This window comes from Myotis nattereri, assembly GCF_964212035.1.
Source record: "Myotis nattereri genome assembly, chromosome: 16".
Taxonomy (NCBI): domain Eukaryota; kingdom Metazoa; phylum Chordata; class Mammalia; order Chiroptera; family Vespertilionidae; genus Myotis; species Myotis nattereri.
The window spans coordinates 41,077,246-41,103,007 of NC_138091.1; the positions used below are offsets into that span (position 1 = coordinate 41,077,246).

General features: G+C 41.4%; 1 protein-coding gene across 2 annotated transcripts in view; it reads right to left on the reverse strand.

The window, feature by feature from the left end:
- STAT3 (signal transducer and activator of transcription 3) overlaps positions 1–25,762 on the reverse strand; it is a 49,596-nt gene that overhangs the window by 3,018 nt on the left and 20,816 nt on the right. Inside the window, exons 2-22 of one of the 2 annotated variants that reach the window (XM_081109429.1) lie at positions 19,830–19,980; positions 18,251–18,395; positions 17,336–17,434; positions 14,910–15,005; positions 14,656–14,737; positions 14,382–14,476; positions 14,063–14,214; positions 11,899–12,057; positions 11,657–11,749; positions 10,811–10,870; positions 8,961–8,990; positions 8,768–8,861; positions 8,620–8,667; positions 6,668–6,751; positions 5,856–5,954; positions 5,615–5,750; positions 4,718–4,770; positions 4,385–4,479; positions 4,127–4,266; positions 3,418–3,627; positions 5–47 (exon numbers count right to left, since the gene is read on the reverse strand). In XM_081109429.1, coding sequence (XP_080965555.1) covers positions 5–47; positions 3,418–3,627; positions 4,127–4,266; positions 4,385–4,479; positions 4,718–4,770; positions 5,615–5,750; positions 5,856–5,954; positions 6,668–6,751; positions 8,620–8,667; positions 8,768–8,861; positions 8,961–8,990; positions 10,811–10,870; positions 11,657–11,749; positions 11,899–12,057; positions 14,063–14,214; positions 14,382–14,476; positions 14,656–14,737; positions 14,910–15,005; positions 17,336–17,434; positions 18,251–18,395; positions 19,830–19,957 — 2,141 coding nt within the window. In that variant the 5' untranslated portion in view covers positions 19,958–19,980. Of the gene's footprint in view, positions 1–4; positions 48–3,414; positions 3,628–4,126; positions 4,267–4,384; positions 4,480–4,717; positions 4,771–5,614; positions 5,751–5,855; positions 5,955–6,667; positions 6,752–8,619; positions 8,668–8,767; positions 8,862–8,960; positions 8,991–10,810; positions 10,871–11,656; positions 11,750–11,898; positions 12,058–14,062; positions 14,215–14,381; positions 14,477–14,655; positions 14,738–14,909; positions 15,006–17,335; positions 17,435–18,250; positions 18,396–19,829; positions 19,981–25,762 lie in introns of both variants that reach the window. The other variant, XM_081109428.1, reaches the window with a different exon arrangement.

Sequence of the window (25,762 nt, forward strand, 5' to 3'; positions counted from 1 at the left end):
TTACGGTGTCACACAGATGAACTTGGTCTTCAGGTAGGGGGCAGCACCTGGGAAGAGGAAACGGGCCTTACTGAGTGTGCCCCTCCCTCTCAGGGCAGGACAGGAGGAAGCGGCTGCCCCAGCTGGGCTGACCTGAATCTCACTCCATCCTTGAGCAGAGACTGTTTTGAACCGCCATCTCCCTTCAGGGCTGCCCTCCCACTCTGTACACGACCTGATGTTCTAGGCCAGTGATGGCGAACCTTTTGAGCTCAGCGTGTCAGTGTTTTGAAAAACCCTAACTTAACTCTAGTGCCGGGTCACATATAAAAATGTTTTGATATCTGCAACCATAGTAAAACAAAGATTTATATTTTTGATATTTATTTTATATATTTAAATGCCATTTAACAAAGAGAAATCAACCAAAAAAATGAGTTCGCGTGTCACCTCTGACACGCGTGTCATAGGTTCGCCATCACTGTTCTAGGCCCTCGCAGCCTGGAAGTTCCATGAAGTTTTCCTTAACTACAGAAACTGTCCCACCCGAGCCCAGATAAATGCCAGACTGTGTTCATGCTTTCCCTGGATTGTGTTAACGTGTCACTGCCTGGATGCGGTCTGAGGATAGTGTGCTGGCCGGTTGTGTCACTCGGTGACTTCTCTACATGCAGAAGCAGCGTGTCTGCAGTGTGGGCATCCTGGTCAGTCACCACCGGCCCTCAGTCTCTAAGAGAACGTGAAGCCTCTGATGCTTGTGGTTCCAAAGCTGAGGGTCACACCTTCTATTCCTATTGGCACCAATCTGCCTCTATTACATTTTTAGGTGAGGGTATGAGAAACTCTCCAGTTGAATAACTACATCACAAAAAAAGCAGCCTCTCTATAAAAGGAAGGTGTTTGTGGTGCAGTGCAATGGACTCTGGACTGGAAAACAGGAGGCCCAGGTGTATTCAATAACAAAAAACCTGGGCAAGGCCCTTAATTCATGTGTAAAATAAATGGGAGGGGGACGAGGAAGGTGCCCATCTCTGCCATTTCTAATTCTTTTTCTATAGTTAGACACGTGAGAATTGAAAAAAATGCATTTTAGGTACTAAATACTTACACCAAGAGGTCAAGGAACCTTGGAGACGCTGGCATGAAATTTGGGGGGTTCAGGTGAATATATCACGTAGGAGGCAGAGAGTAGGGTGGGGCAGGTTGCGAGAAGCACATGTATAAAGCTAGGGGCTTATACAGAAACTGAGGAATCAGAAAGTATAATGACAATCTGACAGAAAGCATTGCCAAGGGGTCCTTAGATCCCTGCCACCTAAGTTATTTTTTGGCCAAGAAATAGATTTATACAGTACAGAATCCAAAGAAGCTACTGAGGCAGGGTTCTGGTGTCTTAGAAATACATTTGGCCCAGATCTGAGGGGAGCTGACACCCCAGATAGAAAAGGATTTCAACTCACCAATGATCTGGGTAGCTGAGCAAAACAGCTTCATCCTGAGATGGAACAGCAGAAGCACACGCTAGCTAAGACTAAAAGCCAAATTGTGGCTCCATCCAAGGTTGTAAATGTACTTTATCCAATTTGTAAGGTAAGGGATTTGTCATTTCTAAGTGGGGCCTCTCTCCCAAAGCCATAAGGAAATACTGTGTGGGCTTACGGAGAAGTAAGGAGGAGGGAAGAGTCCCCGGAGGCCCGGGTCCCTGGGAGATAATAACACCTTCGTGACTGGAGTAGAAAGAAAATGGCCACAGACTCATCTCCCTGGAGACGCCCATTTTAATACAAGAGCTGCACACACACCCTGTCCACCCCTACCTGCCCCCTGGACCCCATCTCCAGGCTCACACCACACCAAGCCCCTCCCTGCACACTGCTTACACTTGCCTCACCAGGACACAGGCAAAACACTCAAGTAATTAGTTCCTTTTTTGTGATTGGCATCTTGCCCCTGAGGCAACACCAATGTCTCCAAGCAGGACGGGACCTTGCCTCCCTGGCACACAGGAGGTAATGGAGGGCACGGCCTCAGAGTGGGAACTTGGATCCTGAAAGTATAATTAGTCCAAATACCAGCGCACGGGCCTAATTGTCCTCTGCAGAAGGAACAAAGAGCAGTGTGACGGGGCCTGATAAAGAGATCTCCCAACTGAAGCACAACGTGGAAAGAGAGATAAGTAGCAGACAGGAAGTGAGAGTTAAACTCTTCTAGAACATGAACAAAACTCAAAACCAGAACAAGGGGAAAAGGAAAGTCAATTGTCAAGTAGCTCAAATTTCAGCCCCAAGAAATTCTTCAGAGGGAATTCCTACGAAAAAGTGGGAGGGAAGCTGGTGGGTTTGTGTGTGAGCTATTTGTACAAAAACCATCTTTGCAAAATCAACTGGGTCAGGGCAGCTAACCTCAAAGGATCACTTTAAGCCACTGTTGGTTTCCATGATTAAGAAAAGTGAAATAAAAAGAATGATGGCAAATCATAACTTCCTCATCAGGATCTAGACCAGTGATAGCGAACCTTTTGAGCTCGGCATGTCAGCATTTTGAAACACCCTAACTTAACTCTGGTGCCGGGTCACATATAGAAGTTTTTTGATATTTGCAACCATAGTAAAACAAAGATTTATATTTCTGATATTTATTTTATATAGTTAAATGCCATTTAACAAAGAAAAATCAACCAAAAAAATGAGTTCATGTGTCACCTCTGACACGCGTGTCATAGGTTCGCCATCACTGATTTAGACAGAGAACCTAGAGAGCTGAAAGCAGCAAACACTGATGGGAACAGACTACAAGGGCTCTGCCCCTCCACGTTGATGACAGCGCTAGAGATTAAGGTTTCATATAAAATAATTTGCATGTAACTTATATGAACACATTTAAAAAAATCTTCTTTTCAATAGCTACACATTCTAAACATCAACTCCACACCCCTCCCACCAGCTACCATCTTGCCTTTCAATCACCGCTCTCCCCGACTCTGCTTTCAACCCATGTTCCGATGCTGCTAACACTCATTTCCTGCAGAAAGCCTTTCTTCATCCCACTCGACACTGCTTACATTGTTCAGTGACGAGGAAAAGGAAACACGCTAGACTGAAGTCTGGGTCACAAACCTTCTAGCATTTACTATGTGAGAAGCACTCTGCTTGCTGGGCATCCTGTTATAAAGAATTCTGTCCTTGCTTTCTCTGCAGCATTTTGGGAATGTGTGGGGGTGGGTAGGGGTGCTCCCTGGGGGCAGACACTAGTGACTCTGAGTCCTCTCCTCTTGCTAACCCATTAGCCACCCCAACAGCACTCACTACAAAGTCCTTTCCCATAAAGAGGAATAAAGATCACTGGTTCCTTAGGCACCCCCTGCCTGTTCTCCAAGGGTCCTACAAGTCCCCACTTTTCCCCAGAATTAAATGTCTGACACGGAAAATCAACAACTACCTGGGTCAGCCTCAGGATGCTCCTGGCTCTCTGGCCGACAATACTTTCCGAACGCCTCCTCCTTAGGAATGTCGGGGTAGAGATAGACCAGTGGAGACACCAGGATATTGGTAGCATCCATGATCTTATAGCCCATGATGATTTCCGCGAATGACATGTTGTTCAGCTGCTGCTTAGTATATGGTTCCACCGACTGGATCTGTGTCTTACCTGTCATGGGATATGGGAAAGGAAGATAATGGAACCTATGGCTAGGTAACCTCAGGGAAAACTACCTCGATTATTTTTCCTTGAGAGGGGAGGACTTAGGCCAACCTAGCACTCGAGACGCTGAATAATGCCCCAGTCTCCAGCACGGAGGATATATTCAACAGACGCCTGGAGAGGCTATCCAGCTGGGTCACAGGGAATACATTTGAATAACTACTTGCATAAGATATATTAACAGGGTAGGGAAGAAAGGAGACAAAGGATAAAACTTAAATTGCAAATTTCTAGGCAATTATTAACCCCTGGAGCAAGCAAAACAAAAATGGCAAACTAATCCTTCAGCTGGAAGAATTTTAGAGAAAAGAAGTCAACCAAGTGTGTTTTGCAAGTCTCAGGCGGGGGTGCAAGGCCATCTCTTCCCACTAGGGGGCAGTGAGTGCTTGAAACTAGCAGCAGCCATGGCGGCAGCAATGGAGTGGGAGGGAGCAGCGAAGCTTACCGCTGATGTCCTTCTCCACCCAAGTGAAGGTGACACCTCCTTCTTTGCTGCTTTCACTGAATCTTAGCAGGAAGGTACCTGGGGGCTTGGTGCTCAAGATGGCCCTCTCTCTTTCCTTGCTGATAAAGCCCATTATGTACCTGGAGCCAAAGAGAAACAACAAGGTTAGGGTTGAAGGGGCCCAGCCACTGGCCTGCTGAGACAGCAGGTGACTTGTTACACCTGTGTACTCTGCCAGACACAAGAGTGTTAACCTACCCTTCATTCCAAAGGGCCAGAATGTACTTTTTCACAAGGTCAATGATATTGTCCAGCCAGACCCAGAAGGAGAAGCCCTTGCCAGCCATGTTTTCCTGGAGAAAAGAATAATGGGAAGGCCAAGTCTACCACCATCCCAGCCTTTTCCTTCCTAGGGGTTCAATGCCACCAACATCCTCAGGCCTATCTACCCTCAGGCAGGTCCTACTGGCCGCTGGACTAAGAGTCTAGGGCCTTCAGGCCCAGCACCCTCCCAAGCGACCTCACTGGTGAGCATCACTTCCCACAACTATTCCCAAGACATGATGGCAAGGAATTAAGAAGATTGCTTACTTTGCAAAATTTAGCCCATGTGATCTGACACCCTGAATAGTTCACACCAGGTCCTGAAGGAAAAAAGAATAAAGTAATATAATTTCCAGCTTTAAATGAAGATCTTCTCTTTCTTTATTTCTTTACCTATTGATTTTAGAGAGAGAGAAAGGGAAGAGAGAGAAACATGCACCCGTTGTCCCACCCATTCATGCATTCATTGGTTGACTCCTATATATGCCTTCACCAGGGATCGAACCCACAACCTCGGTGTATTGGGACAATGCTCCAACAAACCAACCGAGCCACCCAGCAGGACAAGATTTAATTCTTGTCTTACAATGGGCCATGAAACCATTGATTTTCATGTATTTGAAGGTTGCCACCATGTGCAGATATGCATATGCTTAAGCAAGCAAGCACCCACTTTTTGACCCCCTCCTCCCTGAGTAGTTGTTTAGTCCAGCAGAGGTGGTAGGTGATGTACTAAGTTTCCCCTGCTCTTCCCTAGCTAGTGGTGGCTCAGGGACACACGGATGAGCGGACACCTGGGGTTACAGGGCCACATTTAGTGGCAGCACAGACAAATATACTTATAGCCCAGGTAGCACACAAAATTTCTACTAAAAATTTTCTACCTATGGTTTATTGAAGAAATGGCCTGGGATATCAAGCCTATAGTTCCAACTTCTAACATGCACTGGGAGGTGAGGGAGATGCCACCATGAGAAAAGAAATCTGCCTCCCGCCTCATAAAAAAGATCACCAGGAGGCAAACTTCCTCTGCACCTAACTTCCCCACCAGCAGGAGCACAGGTGTCTGGCCCTGGCATAGAGCCTTGCTCAGTAAACTTTCATAAATGAAGGCCAGGTTCCTTTTCTGAGGAGCACAGGAGGGAGAAGAGGTAAAATGCTGACCTAGGAGTTTCTCTGCCAGCGTAGTCAACTGTTCGATGCTCAACCCTCGCTTCGTGGTGGAAGAGAACTGCCAGCTCAGCACCTCGGCCACCTGATCCCAGGTTCCAATTGGGGGTTTTGTGAAAAAGTTCACGTTCTATTGAAAATAACACATTTGCTCACTTAGATGCGGACAGTGCTTGAGGACCTGCACGAGATGCCACTACCACCTCTGGGCAGTGAGGAGTCAGAAGGCACTGACCTTGGGGTTGTTGGTCAGCATGTTATACCACAGGATGGATGCCCAAGCATTTGGCATCTGACAGATGTTGGAAATCACCACCACTGGCAGGGAGTGTGTCTGTGGAGAAAGTGGGAGATGAGTTGGTTGCGGGTGGAGGGAAGGGAGGTAGAAGGCCCTCATGGCTTCAAAAATTTCTTCACCAGTATCTCCCGGGGTTCGGAATAGAAGGCCATGCCATAAACCACACCCATAAACTGCACCAGAGTAGGAAGAATGCCGAACACAGGCCACAGGACTCAGCTTGTTGTCAGAACATAACTAAGAACTTGTAAAACCTGACTTGCTCAAAGCTGGACTCACAGTCCACAGATTCTTCAAGAATAGAAGCTGTCTCTGCCCATTAAACAGAGAGGTCCCAGAAATCAAAGACTAGGATTCCTGCCTTTGCGGGTATATCTTTAATTTAAAGATCAAGAAAGTTAGGAAAAGAGAATGCAGAGGCCATGATTTTCTGTATACTAAAATAATTGACTTTTTAAAGACTTCTTGCCCAAACTTGAGAAATTAGCTATCATCAATTTCTACATACAGATTTGATTACAAGTTTGCATAAAGCTGAGTATATAGGTACCTTCTAAGCATTCAAGCAAGACTATACTCTCAGATGGAATATTAAAGAATTTTTTTTTTTTTAAATAAGCAAAACTGAATGCAGTGCCTTACAAAGAGTCATCATCACTCCACCTTCTGTAGGAAAAATACCATCTAGGAGTCCTTGTCCGGAACCACCCCTGCATGTAGCACTATCCCCATTCTGTGGCAGAACTCACCTCTAGGTCAATCTTGAGGCCTTGGTGATACACCTCAGTCTCAAAGGTGATCAGGTGCAGCTCCTCGGTCACAATCAGGGAGGCCTACAACATCAAGAAGGACATTCGGCACTAAGCCACAGTGAAGGAGAGGAACATGCCACAGCCACGCTGCACTAAGATGAGTAACCCACCAGGTGGCCACTCACAAACTGTCAGGGACACAACTCTATCCACATGCTCTCTTCAACACTAAGACTCTCCAATGCTAGGACCCTTAACCTGATCTTTTACTGAGTTTTATAATATTACAGAGATCCAAACAGGTCATTTATAAAATGGGTAAGGCATAAAGAATATCAAAACAATGAACGCCTGTTTAAAGAAACACCCAGTTTAAAGAAAAGACCATTACCACTGAGATTCTCTGGGCATCTTTTCCCAACCCCATCCCTGTCCCTCTGTAACTGCTATTTTGTCTTTTGGGTTTATTATTTCCTAGCTTTTCTTATGGTTTGACCATAATTATATCTCTAAACAGTGTATATATTGTTTTGTTTTAGATGTTTGTGAATCTTATACATATGGAATCATACCCTATGTATTCTTTGGTGACTCACTTCTGACATCCCTGTGGTTGTGTGCATAGTGATTTATTTATTTTCACTGCTGTGTAATATTCCATCAATGATTTACAACAGAAATCATTTACCCGTTCTGGTGGTGGTGGGTATTAATGTGAGTTGTATTCAGGGCTTATCACCAGGCTGCTGGGACATTTGTACATGCCTCCTGGTACACGTGTGCAAAGGTTCTCTATTGTTAAGTCCCAGGAATGGCATTGTTGGTTTATAAAGTATGCTCCTTTTATAATGCCAAATTGTTTTCCAAAGCCACTCTAACAATTTATACTCCCACCAGCAACCTTATTTTGAACAAGAGTTACTAATGACTTCTAAGAAATAGAATTTCAATTCATTTTTAAAATATTCTTTTTCTGGTTACAAAAGTAGTATGTATTCAGTTTAAAATGCAAATATTAAAAAAATAAAATAAAATGCAAATATTACAGAAATAGTATAGAGTAGCCTCAGATACTAATAGCAGCACAAATAAATAAGTACTGCTTAATGTATATTCCTCTACAATTTTTTAATGCATACATGAACACACATAACACAGTGTCATGTGTTTTTAAAATGAATATACTAATATTCTACTTGGAATATTTTGTATCTTGCTTTTATCTAAACAAACGTGCCACATACATTTTTCCATAACATTGCACATAAACTACTTCACTCCTTTCCATCAAATATTATAAATTCAATTCATTTTTGTTGTAGTGTGTGTGTGTGTGTGTGTGTGTGTGTGTGTGTGTTTTAAGGCCTGCTACATTTTAGAGAAAAGAGAAAAATGGCTCAGGACAAATATCAGAAGAAGAACGGGGTGTCATGATTTTTTTTAAAGATTACAAACTACTTTTTGGTCACATTTATCTATTTTTTCTAAAGCTTATTTTTGACACTAAGAATCCAATAATCTGAATCAATGGGAGGCAGAGAAGAAATAAGGGGGATAAAGAACAGGTAGGTTTTGTTCTTTTTCTTTTTAAAACTAACTCACTCAGATTTGTTACAACCTTCTATCTCTCCTCAGTCAGAAAAACAGGTCAGCCGGCAGAGGCTGGAAGAGGAATTTGGAAAGCCCCAGGCCAGGTGGCAGGCTTCCTTGCTACTAAATGGGTGTGGGTAACGCAGCAAGGGACTTTCCACTCCTACTTAATGGGATGTTAACTCTTGGGACAATCAAGGAAATGCTCCAGCCAGAAAACTCCCGGCAGATGAGACTTCCGGGATCAGGTCATTTTGGCCCACAGCAACTCTTCTGAATGACTACAACTGAAACAGCCCTTTTCCTTTCCCCCTCAAAGAAAAGCCTCCCAGCTGGCTTTCATCCCCCCAAAAACTTACATCACAATTGGCTCGGCCCCCATTCCCACATCTTTGCTCTCTCAGGGTCTGTAAGAAAAGCAAAGAGCATCTCTGTCACGTGAGGCCGCCCCCTCCCCTCTCCCTCTGCCACAGCCCCATGGCGAAGGACCAGGTTTCTCCCGCATACCAAGTGTTTGAATTCTGCAGAGAGGCTGCCGTTGTTGGATTCTTCCATGTTCATGACTTTTGTGTTTGTGCCCAGAATGTTAAATTTCCTGGATCTGAATCACAGGAGAAAAACAAACCACATAAGTCCCTGAGCGGCCAGAGGACAAAGTTAGAGTGAACAGAACGAAAGGAAGCCCCTAGGCTGAACTCACCCTCGGAGAGCTGCTACATCCCCAGAGTCTCTGTTAAGAACACAAACCAGTGTTAATAAAACGGGTCCCGTGTTTCTTCAAAAAACCTATTTTAAACACCTGTAATTTACTCTGGTAGAAAAACTGCTGTGTTGCTGGGAATTTCTATCATTCAATTACATTTGTTATGTAAAATATACCAAACCTGTACATGCTTAAGTAGTAGACACAGCTGGTTGCCTACCCAACATCACCTGCTCCCTTCCTAACAGAACTTTGCTTCTCAGTCCCCTTCCAGCCCCACCTCCCGGGGATCCTGATCATTAAGTCCATCAGAACATAACATGCCCACAGTGCAGTGGTCCAGGGGGGTGAGGACGTGACCTACATGGTTTCAATCAGACTGGGAAGGAATTACAACCCAGGCTGGATTTACATTCCATAGCTGTGAACATGAGAAAGGAAGCACATGGCCTTTGCTACAAGCAACCATGTTGCAACCCAGAAGGGAACTTTGCAATGCAGGTGATGCTTATGATGACAGAAAAGGGACAAACAATTCTGGGTCCTTGATGCCATCAATGAGTCACTGACCTCACCATCAGGAACTTGCCCTAACTCTGCATTTCCAGTTATACTGGGTTGCAAACTTCCTTATTATTTAAGTCAGACTGGATTTTCTGTAAAGGTTTACTGTTACCTAAAACTCAGAGCATCACATTTGGTATACTATTCCCAGTGTGCCCACTGTCCTTTATGTTTTTTAATATATAATCTTTTTATATAGTCACATTTCCTGGTCTTTTCCTTTTGATTATTTTACTAGAGGCCCGATGCACAAAATTTGTGCAAGGGGCTCGGCCCTCACAGCCGCAACAGCTTGCCTCAGCCCTTGCAGCCCCGGCTTCGGACGTTAGGCGATCGGTCTAATTAGCATATTATGCACATGCCTGGGCCACAGGCTCCATCCCCACTGGGGGAGGAGGGGGGCGTGTGGGGGGGGGGGCGGGCAGCCAATCCATGATTCTCTCTAATCGATGATGTTTCTGTCTCCCTCCCTCCCTGAAATCAGTAAAAATATATTTAAAAAAAAGAATCAACATCTTTATAATAAGATTAGAAGTCTACAATCCAGAAATATGACTTGTCACACCACTTTTTACAATATCCCTTCCTCACTAAAATGTCAGTTTTCTTCATATAGATCTTAAACATTTTGTTTAAGCTGACCACAATATATTTTACTTTTTTTGCTTATTATGAGATTATTTTTTTCTATTATAATTTCTAACTGGTTAATGCTACTATATGGTTAAGGTTATTAATTTTTGCTTGCTTATTTATTTACTAAACCTACCACCTTCCTCAAGCCCCTTATTTCATTAGTAATTATTTTCCAGTTCATTCTGGATAAAATTTCCAGATAATTATTATACCTAAAATTAAGAATACATTTTTTCTCTTTTCTAAGCTCTTAAAAGTGTATGTGCATTTTAATTTTCAAAAGGTTCTGTGAAATTTTGAAAATTATTCCATCGTAATGAAGTATAGAACAATTTTTGAAAATCCATTCCCCTATATATTCTCAGTTTTGTATAATATGAACAAATTGCATTTACAAATAAAAATTTAAAGAAAAAGAGGGATTCAAGGTCACAATAGCAATCACAACTCAAATCTGTACCACTAGCTCTGTGGTTTTGTGCAGGCATGTAAATGACAATGCTCTGCAAGTTTTATGAAAACATTTGTACAAAAAAACAAAGATCTCTGAATGGAGATAAAGTCTCTTAAGTTCACATGTCTGTCAAAGTGCTCATTTCTCAGTCATTTGAAAAAGATAAAAAAGAGCCAAGATAAGGAGTACTTACTTGTCAATGCACACTTTAATTTTAAGCTGATAATTTAACTCAGGGAATTTGACCAGCAATCTATTTCAAAAAAAAGAAGAAAAAGTGTCTGAGCAAAAAACAACAATAATCCAGTTTTTAAAAAAAGTTTTAAGAAGTGAATAAATGACAATCCCAAATTCCTCTTCCTGCCAGAACCATCTTTGATCTTAAATTAAGCATCACCCCTTTAGGCCAAAGTTACTGGAAAAAAAAAAAAAAAAAAAAAAAAAAGCCTAAGAATTAAGAACTGGGACAAAGTTGTCAGAGATTCACCAAAGGATAATAAAAGCCATTTCATGAAAAATATTACAGGAATACACACTCTGCAGCTGGTTTTCTTTCTGTTAAACCTGAAACGCAACACAAAACCAAATATCTAAGGGGGGAAATTTCACTGCAGAAGGGCAAACCCCAACATACCTGTCTGACTTGAGTGTGAAAGTAACACTTCCCCGCAGGCCCACCACCCACCTGCCCTGTGGTCCCCCTTAGCTTCTATACCACTAAGCCTTACTCTTTCCCTTAAAATCCTCAGGGAAAAGAAGGCTCAAAGAACAGAAAGAACTGGTATTACTTTGCCCCTGTTGTCTCAGACTGTAGGACTAGAATCATAAAAATATGCCCCAGTAACCTAAAAAAGATGACCATTCCTTAGCTTTTGACAGAAGGAACAAAGAGCAAGTCAATGTTACGCCAACAAATTTCACACCCTCCACAGTACTGCCTGTGCTGCCTGTGAAGAACAACCCTGAATACCGACTCTGCTCTCGTCTAAGAATGTCTCTCAATAAAACAGCTACCCAGGATGGAAGTGTTGTGGCCCACCTGACTTTAGTAGTAAACTGGACACCGGTCTTGATGACTAATGGCCGGTCGGGATGCATGGGCATGCAGGGCTGCCGCTCAACCACAAAGGCACTGAAAGAGCAAGAGGAGGACAGCAGTTCACGCACTACACAGGGGGCCAGCCTTCCTCCTGCGCCCGCGAAGTGAGCCAATCTCTTGTTTAAGGACGTAACTGGGAAGGGGGGGGGGGTGCTGAGGGAAAGGGACAAGGATCCTGTTACCTTTTCATTAAGTTTCTAAAGAGTTCCACAATTCTCTCCTCCAGCATTGGCCGGTGCTGTACAATGGGGTCTCCTTTGTAGGAAACTTTTTGCTGCAACTCCTCCAGTTTCTTAATTTGTTGGCGGGTCTGAAGTTGAGATTCTGCTAATGAGGTTATCCTGCCAATAAAATAAGAAAGTTACCAGTGACCTAAGGGAGGGTACATGGGTAAATGAGAGGGGGAAGGGTATACTATAGAGATAAACACTACTATGCCGTCCCCTACAATCAGAAAGGGGGACTTATTTTATTGTGGTAAAATATACAGAACAAGAAATTTACCATTTGTATTTGTACAATTCAGCGGCATTAAATGTGAAAAGGGGGAATTTATTTTTCATTAAATAAAGAAAGGGGAAATTTATTTTGCCTCTTTAAAATAGTCCCTTCCTAAAGTTTTGCATTTCAAAGAGAGAGCTAGGCACATAGGAAGAAGTGTCAAAACTTATGCTAGTAGGAGGTATTTAACAGAGTTATCACTGGATAGTGACAAGCAATAGAACCCACATATGGAGAATGTGAAATACGAAATTTGGCACTCACTTTTTTATCCTAACTTATCCTTATACCAAAATGTGAGGACTGGGGAAACATAAGAGGTAAGACCTCCCAAGAAGATGGATTTAAGTTAGCTCCGCCTTTCACTATCTGTGTAACCTTGGCCAACTCCCCATTGTGGGGCTTAATGTCTCCTTGCATGAGGGAAGAGGTTGAACTGCAGGGTCCCCATGAGCCCTCTCAACACCGCCTTTCAATGGATCAAAGGATATGACTTTATGTTTCAAAATATTGATAACATGCACATAGAAAAAGTGGACAGGGAGACAAAGTTTGATTAAGTCTGTCCCCAAGAATAAAAAATATTATTGTCTCTCCTTGATGGTCTACCACTAGTTTAATAAAAACTAAAAGACCTCAAAGAGAGAAGGTGAAAGATGCAGGGGAGAGGGGGCAGAGGTAGGACTTTTGAGCTCCCTGACTCCCTTCTGGCACTTATGTTCTCCCATCCCCGGAACTTAAGCATTTTGGTTCCCTGATCAAAAAGCATTTAAAACTGCTTTCAGTAAATTAACAAAACTCGGGGTTAGTGAGGATATGAACAAACAGGTATTCTCATGTAGAGTTGCCCTGAATTTTCAATTTCATGCTCTGTGTATCTGGGCTCCCCATCATGTCACGTTTCTCCTAGTTTATTGAAGCTGGTGCAACCCATTCATTATTGGGCCTCGCATTACAAGGGTGCTCATAAAGATGTGCTAGATGACTGTGTAAAAGAGCAGATTATAGAGGAGCATAAAGAACAACCCACTAATGTGAAAATGCTTGGATTTCTATCTTTTTGTGTATATATACAACAATAACAGCTGTTTAGACTGGTAGTCACCAAAATCTTACCTGTAGGTAGCTCTGAATAATTCAGTTTTAAAAGACTTCTTCCCTTTATTAATTTTCTGGATTTGAACTTTTTCCCCTTATAAAAGAGCTTGTACAATTTTAGGTTATTTAACTGACTAAAACTTAAAATTTAGTCTTGGCCTTGGCCGGTATGGCTCAGTTGGTTGGAGCGTCGTCCCATATATCAAAGGTGGAGGGTTCAATTCCCAGTCAGGGTACATAGCCACATTGTGGATTTGATCCCTAGTCATGGTATGTGGGGGAGGCAATGGATCAATGTTTCCTTCCCTCTCTCTTTATCTCCCCCTCTTCCTCTCTCAAAAATAATTAAAAAAACAAAAACTTGTTTAAAATGTTAAATACAATGAAACCTAAAACTTTATTTAAATTATAAAATAGAACAGATTTAAAATATAGTAATATAAATACATTTTTATTTTTAAAATTGTCCAAATAAAGTGAAAGCTTTAACTCTTAGAGCTAAATTTGACTACGTAAAAGTCCCCACCTTTGAGATGTAATACCAACACTCTGGGCCTGCAGCTATGACCATAATTTAGCACAGCTTTCCAGAAGGAAAGGAAAAACTTCTCTTTCATCTTTTATTAGTTTTTAGATGAAAAATCCCCACCTTTGAGATACAGTACCAATTCTTTGGGCCTGCAGTTATGATCATAATTTAGCACAGCTTTCTAGAAGGAAAGGGAAAACTTCTCTTTCATCTTTTACCAGTTTTCTAGACGATCTAAGCAGATGTTGGGAGGGCCTCCAATGCAAGCAATCTGTTGCCGCCTCTTCCAGTCAGCCAGCTCCTCATCCGTGAGAGTTTTCTGCACATACTCCATAGCTGACAAAAGCCCCGCCAGCTCACTCACGATACTCTGGTTGGTAACCAAAACAAAAGTCAGAAAACATTTCCTCAGACCATCTCTAACTACATGCTGTGGTCAATTCCAGAGAAGGAACTTAGAAATCAGACAGGTTCTGCCACGAGATCCCGAGATCCTACAGGGTGTGAGACACGCAGAGGGAGTTGTCCCACGCTTACTCGCCGCATCTGGTCCAGAGCAGTTAGCATCTGTTCTAGCTGCTGCATCTTCTGCCTGGTCACTGACTGGTTGTTTCCATTCAGATCTTGCATGTCTGTAGAGGAAAGAAAAACTCCTTGACCTGGGGGAACACTCCTTTCCTTGGTAACTAGGCTCCCTTAAGGACACCCACTCCCAAACTCTGAACAGAGTCAAGACAAATAAGTCCTGAAACTCAAGGAACACAAACTCACTTTCTACAGGAGATTTATAACGTCTCTAATATTCACTTGCCTCCTTGACTCTTGAGGGTTTTATAGTTGAAATCAAAGTCATCCTGGAGATTCTCTACCACTTTCATTTTCTGTTCTAGATCCTGTTAAAACAAGCAAACAAATAAACAGCAGTAGGAAATATTTCCTTGGGGAGAGGGAAAAGAAAGTCTCTGAGAAGAATAAAAACGAAGCCAGTATCTCAATGAGAAGTATAGGCAGAACCCATAGGCAATATCCCTAAGAAAAGGGGTATTTTCCCCAGACCTGCTTTACCTGTACTCGCTTCCGAACGTCCTGTAGGTGCTGCTCCAGCATCTGCTGCTTCTCAGTCACCACGGCAGCTGTGGGGTGGTTGGCCTGGCCCCCTTGCTGCCAAAGAAGGGAATCGACACACATGTGAATGCAGGAAATATGGGGAGAGAAATACCTCTGCCCAGTCTTCATCCCACCCCACTACCCTTCCTGTTTGGCCTGAGATGCTACTGCCATTGTGACAGAAAGGGAAACAGAGGCAGCATGCCGGGTGTTGTAACGGGCAGTTCTACAGTAGCCAGAACTCTCCAGGTGCTGTCGGCGTGGTGTCCAGGAAGCTCTCGCATAGTTTTACCATTGTCGTTGGCTTTTTAACTCTAGGTCACACTGTAAACCTACTCTGTGTATTGCACTAGGAGACCACATGTGAGCTAAGACATGGTCCCTACCTTTTAAAGCTCATTCTAGGCAAGCATGTAAAAAACGTCAGAACAGTTTATGACAGCAGGTTTCGAATGCCTATTTAAATGTAGGTAGCATACAATAACACTTCTGTGGGATAATAAATAACCATTATTTCCGGGGGGTGAAATGCCATATCAAGAGATAGTATATTGGAGTATAAGGGGAAATTGGTACCTTAAAATGTCAAATAGGCCCTGACCAGTTTGGCTCAGTGGCTAGAGCGTCGGCCTGTGGACTGAAGAGTCCCAGGTTCGATTCTGGTCAAGGGCATGTACCTTAGTTGCGGGTACATCCCCAGTAGGGGGTGTGCAGGAGGCAGCTGATCGATGTTTCTCTCTCATGGATGTTTCTAACTCTCTATCCCTCTCCCTTCCTCTCTGTAAAAAATCAATAAAATATATATTTTTTAAAAATGTCAATAGTACATGAAACTTAAAAATTATAAGTTTTGTCAAAATAACAGGATATCTTCTGATTTTTAAAAAAAAAGACCATGTAAAAGCTGTAATGATCAAGACAGTATGTTATAGGACATACTAACAATACAGCTGATATTTTCATCTGTATTCGACTTCCAGGTCTATTTTTCAATTGGTACTGCACTTAAAAGGGGAAAATAGATGTGATTAATTATCACCCACAGAAGCCTGCCTCTAATACTTCTATAAACTATGGTCTCCCACTGCTTCAGGTATAAACATCTCAGCCCAGCACAGACAGATGTTTCACACAACCTCCTAACAACCTAAACCTCCCGTCCTGTGCTTCAGGCCCCCCAAACCACCCACTCTTCCCCGATACAGCATGTTTCACACTCTCCCTCCCCACACACTGTCCACTCTGCCAGGCCTGTACTTCTGCCCAAGCACACCTGAACTCATTCACCCGCAAACCCAGTGTAACTTTTTGCTCTCCTGGGTAACATGATTCAGCTACCCGAGACAAAATGACTCACATCTTCCTGTATGTTTCTCTCACATTGAGTGTTTGTGTACTTATAATCCCAACTCGACCAAACATTCTGGTAGCAGGGATCACGTCTACTCATCCTTCTATCTCCCTCTGCGATACCCATAAAAGACACTTAAAAATATGACAGATGATATAAACAGAGAAAATAACAATGAGGCCTGGGTTGAGGCCTCAGATATCCAACTGGTAGCTCTATGTCAAGGGCTGCAAATTCTCTAAGGGGCAGGTGGTAAATATTTTTGGCATTGTGGGTCATATAGTAAAACAGCCACAGACAATGCACACAGTAATGTGTGTTGCTGTGCTCTGAAAAGAACTTTATTTATAAAGACAGCCTAGAAATTTATCATAGGGAAATCAAAGCATGAATATATAAAGATACATAGATGCTACAGTAGTATTTATAATGGGCGGGGGGGAAGGGGAGGATGAAGTGAATGTCTATTGAAGGGGAAATAAGTGAATACATTACAGCAGCAGCTCTATACCACAGACTAAAATAAAAAAAAATGAGTTAGCTTTCTATTACTTGACTTATTAGAATTTACATGATATAATATTAAATGAAGAAAGCAAGATGAAGGGAAATAAAAACATTTAAATATATTGTGAGAGGGAGGAGGGGGGAAGAGGAGGGGGGGAGGGAATGCATTTTATATAGTTTATATGAGCCTGGAGAAAGATGTGAAGAGATATATACCAGACTATTAAGGTTGGTTTCTTGGGGAGGAACAATAGAGGGAGTGACAGTTCAGATTTTTACAGAAACTTTCTTCCTTGTACTTTTCTGTAATGTTTTAATTTTTTTTAAATGGGTAAGAATGCATTATATACTCAGGAAAAAAAATAAAGTTTTTTTCATTGTATAAAATTTAAAAGCCCAAAACACCAACACCCACTTCTACCCTGGAGGATAGTGTACACCTTAGAGACCATAAAAGAGCAAGCACATCTTTGTACACAAGAACGGACGCACATCTTCGATAGCACTGTTTCTTCCCAAGTCTCACCTGGGCTGCAGTGGCTGCAGTTTGGAGGAGGCGGGACTCTTCCCACAGGCACCGGGCCACAATTCGGGCAATCTCCATAGGCTTCTCAAGATACCTGCTCTATAAGTAGGAGAGAAGAATGAAAAGCAGCAGTACACTGAGGAGATGTGGACCAAACTTTGCTGACTTAAAGCTAAACTCCTCATAAATTGAGCGTTACATTTACTGCATAAAACAATAGAACAAAGGCCTTAAAGCCTGGCTGCAATCAGTGGGAGGTGAAGGGGAGAAGCGAAGAAAGGCAGTCATGATGAGCTGTACTACTGTGAGAGGAGGCACATCTGATTGTTTGGACAGTCTGTTATCCTGGTCTTATAGGGAGGTGATGCACTTTGTCCAGGAGCATCCAATTATGGCCAAACCTTTAACATTTGAAAGTAAGAGTTGTCCAGCTGGCCAGAGTGGCTCAGTTGGTTGAGTGTCATTCTGTGCGACGAAAGGTTTTGTCAGTGTGATTCTCAGTCAGGGCACATACCTAGGTTGCAGGTTCAATCCCTAGTCGGGGCAGGGGGGCAGGTATGCAAGACAAACATGGATGTTTCTCTTTCTCTCTCTCTCCCCCTTCCTATCTCTAAGCATGTCCTGGGGTAAGGAATGAGTGAATGAGTCATCTTCCTATGAACGAACCTGGTTATAATCGTTATTAACATGTTAATATAATATTAACATAACAATCAGGTTATTACTTCAACTAACTAAAGAAGTGAATTTCAGGTAATGATGCTCATGGGTTAGCATACAGAGATCTGAGAAAGGGCTAATTACTTCTCCTTATATTTAAAGTACAAGATAGGTTCTCATTATTTAGCCAACTGAGAAAAGATACTGGCAAGAAGAAATCTAAAACCCTTTGTCTGGTTCCGTTTCTCATCACACCTGAAGGAACTGCTTGATTCTTCGCAGATTGTGCTGATAGAGAACATTTGATTCTTGTAGGAAGCGGCTGTACTGCTGGTCAATCTCACCCAAGAGATTATGAAACACCAAAGTGGCATGTGATTCCTTGCTGGCTGCATAAGCCCTAGGAAAAGAAAGAGTGATCAGGAATGACTCTGAAACCTACACATACACAAAGTCACCATCAAGGAGGAAAAAACCAAGGCAAAGGAGGAAAAAACAAGGCAAAACCAATACTTTAACCCACTCATTTTAGATTTATCTTGCTCAGCAACAATAAATATCAGCAATTTAATAATTATAAATAATTATTCTAGATACCATTAGCCATTGTCATAGCCTACACTTATAAAATATTTGAGTGAAGTGGACTGATATGCTTTTTGCTTTAAATTCTCAGTCAACTCTGTGGTCAGATTATTAGTAATAAATAAGCAATCCCAGGGTAGGGTAGGATGGCCTATCTCCAATAGCTCTGAATCACCTCCCTGGCACTTCGCCACATTCTGGAAAAGTTAGTTCATAGGCCTGAATTAAACCAAAATTAATAGGTGAATCTGAACACCTTAAAGTGAAATAGTTGTTGGAATTCTGTGCCATTATCTCCTCTATGAACAAGGCTATTTCTCTTACTCTGTGTCCCTCTCCTTTAGTTAAAGAGGAATGAGAAGCAAGGACCCAAACTTCTACCCATGACAGAATTCTCATTCAGACAAAAAAATATTTGCAGCATGTCTCTGAAGCATAATAACATACAGAGCAGTGGTTCTCAACCTTCCTAATGCCGTAACCCTTTAATACAGTTCCTCATGTTGTGGTGACCCCCCAACCATAAAATTATTTTCGTTGCTACTTCATAACTGTAATTTTGCTACTGTTATGAATCGTCATGTAAATATCTGATATGCAGGATGTATTTTCATTGTTACAAATTGAACATAATTAAAGCATAGTGATTAATCACAAAAACAATATGTAATTATATATGTGTTGTCCGATGGTCTTAGGCGACCCCTGTGAAAGGGTCGTTAGACCCCCAAAGGGGTCACGACCCACAGGTTGAGAACCACTGATACAGAGGATCTCACTGAGTCAGTGAGATCCAAATCAGTCCTAAAAACTTTTACCAGCAAGCAGGCTGATGTGCCAAAAGTCAGTTGCTAGTGTATGTTTTTAATATAGAAAATGTTTATATAAGACTGAGAGTACCTCTTTACCTCCTTATCTCTTGTACCCCATCACCTGTACCCATACATTTTTCAATGAAATAGGACAGAGTTATGATCATGCTTCTTGATGCAAATCAAAACCTAACAATTTGGGAGTTTCTCAAAAAGGACTTACCAATCTTTTTTTTTTTTAACATATTTTTATTGATTCCAGAGGGGAAGAGAGATAGAAACATCAATGATGAGAGAGAATCATTGATTGACTGCCTCCTGCACACCCCCTACTGGAGATTGAGCCCAAAACCTGGACATATGCCCTGACCGGGAATTGAACCAGGGTCCTCCTGGTTCACTCAACCTCTGAGCCACACTGGCTGGGCAGGACTTACCAATCTTGACTCTCAATCCAAGGGGCCAGAAACTGCCGCAGCTCCATTGGGAAGCTGTCACTGTACAGCTGATGAAGCTGCTCCAGGTACCTTGTGTCGAGCTGCTGTAGCTGATTCCATTGGGCCATCCTGCTGGAATCAGGGGTCCCAACTGTAAACCAAAGTGTTCATATTGTTACTACAAGCCCTGGTAAGGTAAACAATGTAGAAATACCCTATGTACCCAACACATGCATCAGGTCTGTGATTAAGGATAAAAGATGCTTTGGAAAGGATCCTGGCATGTCTCTCCCAGTTTAGACCAACACATTCACATTCACAATCTCTACTTAAGGAAGCACATCACAGCTTCTTCTAAACTAGAGGACGATGTGGGCATGATGCCAAGTTCAATAATCTACCTGAGGAATGTGAAGTGAAAAATTACTTCCAGAATTCCATGTCCTCATCTATAAAATAGAGATCATAATCCCCACCCCTCAGGGCTGTTGAAAGAATATTTCTAAGCACCCAGCTCAGTGCCTAGCTTACAACAGATGCTCAACAGGTGTCAGTTCCCTGCTTTCCACCCTATACCCTGTAAGTGAACTGGGAGGTATATACAGTAAACCTGAACTAAGACCAAAATGTGGGGTGTGGATGTTCAGGGAGGACAGAGAGCTAATTCTAAGACTACAGCTTTAAGAGGATAAGCAAGGATCTAACTGGGATTTCTCCCATTCAACAAAAAGTAATTTTGTCTTATAAATTTCTCAGTCTGAAATGAGAGAGAAGAAAAGCTAAATACCGGGCATATAGGTTGTCCTCAGGTTAATGAATACCCCAGGGAAAAGCTTAGGTATGACAAACCAATCTGGCTGACCACCTTTAGTCCTCTTTCTGAATAGCAACACCGACTAAGTAGTCCTGAGAAATAGTGAAAGTAACAGCAAGTAATAGCCAAAGACTAAGAAATGTACAGATATTGAGATGGCTCTCTGGGATAGTGAGAACATTTAAGAAAAGACTGAATACATACAAAAACATACACTTAACTGGACTTCTTGATTTATTTATTTCTCAGAGCAGGCTACATGTTACATGCTAAAGCACTGTAACCATGGTGCATATTACCTTCAACAAGAAATCAAAGGTCACGAGAACACTCTTACAATATTCGCATTAGAGCCAAGTTAAAATATGCCTCTTAGGCTAAAAGCATCGGGATCTGCCTTATGTTTCCAAGGACCTGATTTGCATAGAGTTCTGTCTAACATGCCAATTTATGTATATTTTACTGCAATGCAAATGTAATGAAATATGGTAGCCACTTCCCATGTGTGGCTATTGGACACTTGAAATGTGGCTGGTTCAAACCAAGATGTGCTTTAAGTGTAAAATACACTTTAAAAAAAGTAAAATATCTCATTGGTATTGAATTGATAATATTTTGGATATATTGGGGAAACTAAAACATATTATTAAAATGAATCTCACCCATTTCTTTTTAATTCTCTTAATATAGCTATTAACAACTTTAGAATTACATATGTGACTTGCATTCCACAAGTCACACTTGTGTTGGACACTGCTGCTCTTATGTAACCAAGAAACTGGGTTCTTCTAACAAAGGATTTAAAGAACTAGACACCTACTTTTCAAAATATACTCCAGTGTCATTATAAATTTGCTTATCTTAGATACAAACATAGAGCCATCTCAGTCTGCTCCCTGACAAAGCAGCATACCAAAATATCCGATCAGTTATAGATTAACATTGAAATCATGCATGAATATTTGCATTTTCAAACTAATATACTGGTACCATTAACAAATTACAAGTTGTTGAAAATAGCCCAATTCATTTCCAGTCCATAACTCAGAGGATTTTTGCTGTTGTTTTTTTTTAAAATTTTTTTTTTATTTTATTGATTTTTTACAGAGAGGAAGGGAGAGAGATAGTTAGAAACATCGATGAGAGAGGAACATCGATCAGCTGCCTCCTACAAACCTCCTACTGGGGATGTGCCGGCAACCCAGGTACATGCCCTTGGCCGGAATCGAACCCGGGACCCTTCAGTCCGCAAGCCGATGCTCTATCCACCGAGCCAAACCGGTTTCGGCTGTTGTTTTAATTTGAGTTGGGGTTTTAGAAAATAGAACGGTAATTGTGCTATTTCTTAAATCAGAAACTAGCTAATAGTTTTTTCCATAAATTTAAAGCACCAAAAGTGACTCATGTTATGTTTTACTTCTTAGTCTAATTACTGCAAATAATACTGTAATAGCTATCATATAAATAGCATATACATAAAATAGCTATCATACATCCTATATAATAAAGGGCTAATATGCAAATCAACCGAACGATGGAATGACGGGTGGCTATGACATGCACTGACCATCAGGGGGTAGATGCTCAATGCAGGAGTTGCCCCCTGGTGATCAGTGCACTTCCACAGGGGGAGCTCCGTTCAGCCAGAAGCCCTGAGCTAGGCTCACGGCCGGCAAGCGCAAGCAGATGGCAGGAGCCTCTCCGCCTCTGCAGCAGCGCTAAGGATGTCTGAGTGCTGGCTTAGGCCAGCTCTGCGGGGAGTGGGCCTAAGATCAATCAGACATCCCCCAAGGGCTCCCAGACTGCGAGATGGCGCAGGCCAGGTTGAGGGGACCCCCCCCCCCCAGTGCACAAATTTCGTGCACCGGGCCTCTAGTATAGTTATATAAAAAAATATAGTTTTAGTAGTTGTAAATTAAAGCCAAAGAGCAGGTAGCATTTTCAAGGAGGACATGGGCAAAGAGTCAGATAGTGATCTCCTTAATGGCTGCTTAGCTACAAACCATATTTAACCAACAGGGGCCACAGAGCAATCAGATCAAATGCTCTTCATAACAAAAGCATATCCCTAAGAGAGCACTAGCCAAACTGTCTAGGAAAACCATTGCCAACTAGCTTTGTGGTAATTGTTTTACTGGGAAAAAAATTAAAAGATCTAACTTTATTTCACAATCTTAATTCTGATTTTTCAAATTACAATCTAAAGAACCTCACTTAATTATTATTTCTTAATTTATTGATTATTTTATTTTATTTTTTTAGAGAGAGAAGGTGAGAGGAAGGAAGAGACAGACAGACAGAGAGAAACATCAATTTGTTATTCCACTTATTTATAAATTCATTGGTTGATTCCTGTATGTGCCCTGACCTGGTATCAAACCCTCATCCTTGGCTTATTGGGATGATGCTGTAACCAACTGAGCGACCCAGCCAGGGCCCCTATTCTAACTAAAGTATTTCTTACCTATGGAATAATCCTAAACCTGAGATTCAATAATCACTTTCACTGAACCCCAGAACACAGAAAGTGATTTGCACAACAATTTAAGTGCCAAGTACCATTCTGGATGCACAGGAGAGAAAACAATACATTCCATATAGTGGCTTAGGGCTTAATTGACATAGGGCTTAATTTTCTCAAGGTGTTTGCTAAATTTAGGTTAGAAGATAGTAAATGTTAGCATATGAAGGAAAAGTGTGATACTGTTTTCTACAACTGAAGAGGAAAGAAAAAGAAAATGAAACAGTAAATCAACAAAGACTTTCTGGACTTTACAAAACAGGAATTTCTCAACCCCTTGGGGATAACTTTACCAACAACAAGTCATAAGACAAACAACTATTGTCTAATGGGGAACTAATTACTGTAAAGATCACTAAAAAAGTTTGTCCAAAATCACAGTTCTCATTTATATACTTCAATCTAAAGTAACCAAGGGCAAGTTGAGAACACAAGTCAGGACCACTTACCAAAGGGTTTCATTACATCATTTCATAAAACTTCTTTTAAAATAAGACTTGTATTTCACATTCACGCACCAGTGGGTTTACAACAGGGCCCAGGCAGGAGGGTAGAAAGTGAGGAGAGGGAGGAAAACCATTCAGAACAAGAAGTGATCTAAAGATAATTTCTGTTTCACCTTGCAATGATGTATCACGCGATTTTTCTTTGGGTGTTGGCTGTAGAAATACCTAGATCTTAAATAGCGCATACTTGTATTTTATCTGTTGCCTACACTAAGCTCCTCTTTGCTGTCAGGAAAGGCTCAGTGGCTAAGGCAATCAAAGAATAAAGTAATATAGAAATATACTTGCATTAATTTCTAGAGAAGCCAGTCCTTTTAAGAACATATTTTTAGCCGAAACGGGTTTGGCTCAGTGGATGGAGCGTCGGCCTGCGGACTGAGGGGTCCCAGGTTCGATTCCGGTCAAGGGCATGTACCTGGGTTGCAGGCACATCCCCAGTGGGGGATGTGCAGGAGGCAGCTGATCGATGTTTCTCTCTCATTGATGTTTCTGGCTCTCTATCTCTCTCCCTTCCTCTCTGTGAAAAATCAATAAAATATATATTTAAAAAATATATATATATATATATTTTTAGCCCAGCCAGTATGGCTCAGTGGTTGAGCATCAATCTATGAACCAGGAGGTCACAGTTTGATTCCCGGTCAGTGCACATGCACGGGTTGTGGGGCTTGCTCGATCCCAAGTAGGGGACATGCAGGAGGGAGCCGATCAATGATTCTCTCATCATTGATGTTTCTCTCTCTCTCCCTCTCTCTTAAATCAATAGAAATATATATTTTTTAAAATATGTATATTTTTAGCCCTGGCCAAGTAGCTCAGTTGGTTACAGCATCATCCCGATACACCAAGGTTGCAGGTTGGATCCCCAGTCAGGACACATACAAGAATTAACCAATAAATGCATAAACAAGTAGAACAACAAATCAATGTTTATCTCTCTCAAATCAATGAATAAAATTTTTTTAAAAGAAGAGGAGAAAAAGTAAAAGGCTATTAATGCTAGACAAAGATACTCAATCTTTATAAAACTTTCACTGTAGAATGAAAGGTGTAATGAATGATAGGAGTCCATATTTAAATATTAAAGCTTTAACTATTTAATCATTGTTAACTTAACCATTCATAATTATCCTAGATGGTAAGACTTTGAAATTTCAAATTTAAAAAATAGATAATTCAAAGTAAGTATCCTTGTATAATAAACATATAATTTCATTGCTTACAAATCCCAATAGCACCTTAAGTCTATATATAAATCTAATTCTGATTTCCCAGAAAGACAAAATGTTAGCACTTGAGTGCCCAATCTGAACTATACTTATTGTAACACTCAATTACAAATAATAGGATTTGCTTTAAAGTCAGAAACCAACTCTTCCTTGCAAAAATGGACATTGAGATGTAAGAAAAATTGAATTAGAGTTCCCCACTAATGTGGCAAAATTGAATATATGAAAGAAGTACTAAATTCCTGGGGAGTAGAGCTTGGAGAAAAGGACAGTTTTTCATGACACTCTGGAGCACTCTAACCCCCAAAAAAGTCTATATCCCTCATTCTTCTTACCTCACTGTAATTCTTCTAGGAAAAGTTAAAGCCTCTTGTGCCAAGCACATTATTTTCTCCATTCCAAATCTGATCACTAGCACTACCTTTGCATAGTTATCTAGTGTATATCCAGAAACAGAGAGAATAAAATTATCAGATTTACAGTTAACTTCAAGAGGCAGAGACTATCAGGAATGTGAACAGCAAAAGGGAAGGAAACCTAATGCTCTAATCCTTGAAGAACAGCCAGGGTTTTAAAAACAAAACCAAAAGAATTACCCCAAATCTAGTGCATACTCAGCTGTCTTTGGGAAAATTCTGAGAACTATGAAATACCAAGACCTCTTATTATTTATTTCTAAGATAATAATGGTAAGAAATTTAAAGAAACAAACTGATGTAGTTTCCATACTTCATTTGGGATAGGTACTATATTTGATCACAAATACTTCAGATTAAAGGAACAAGAACCTAACAAACATAAATCTCTCCAAATTGAAAGTAATATGGACATGCTTCATCAATTACTAAGTGCACAGTTTATGG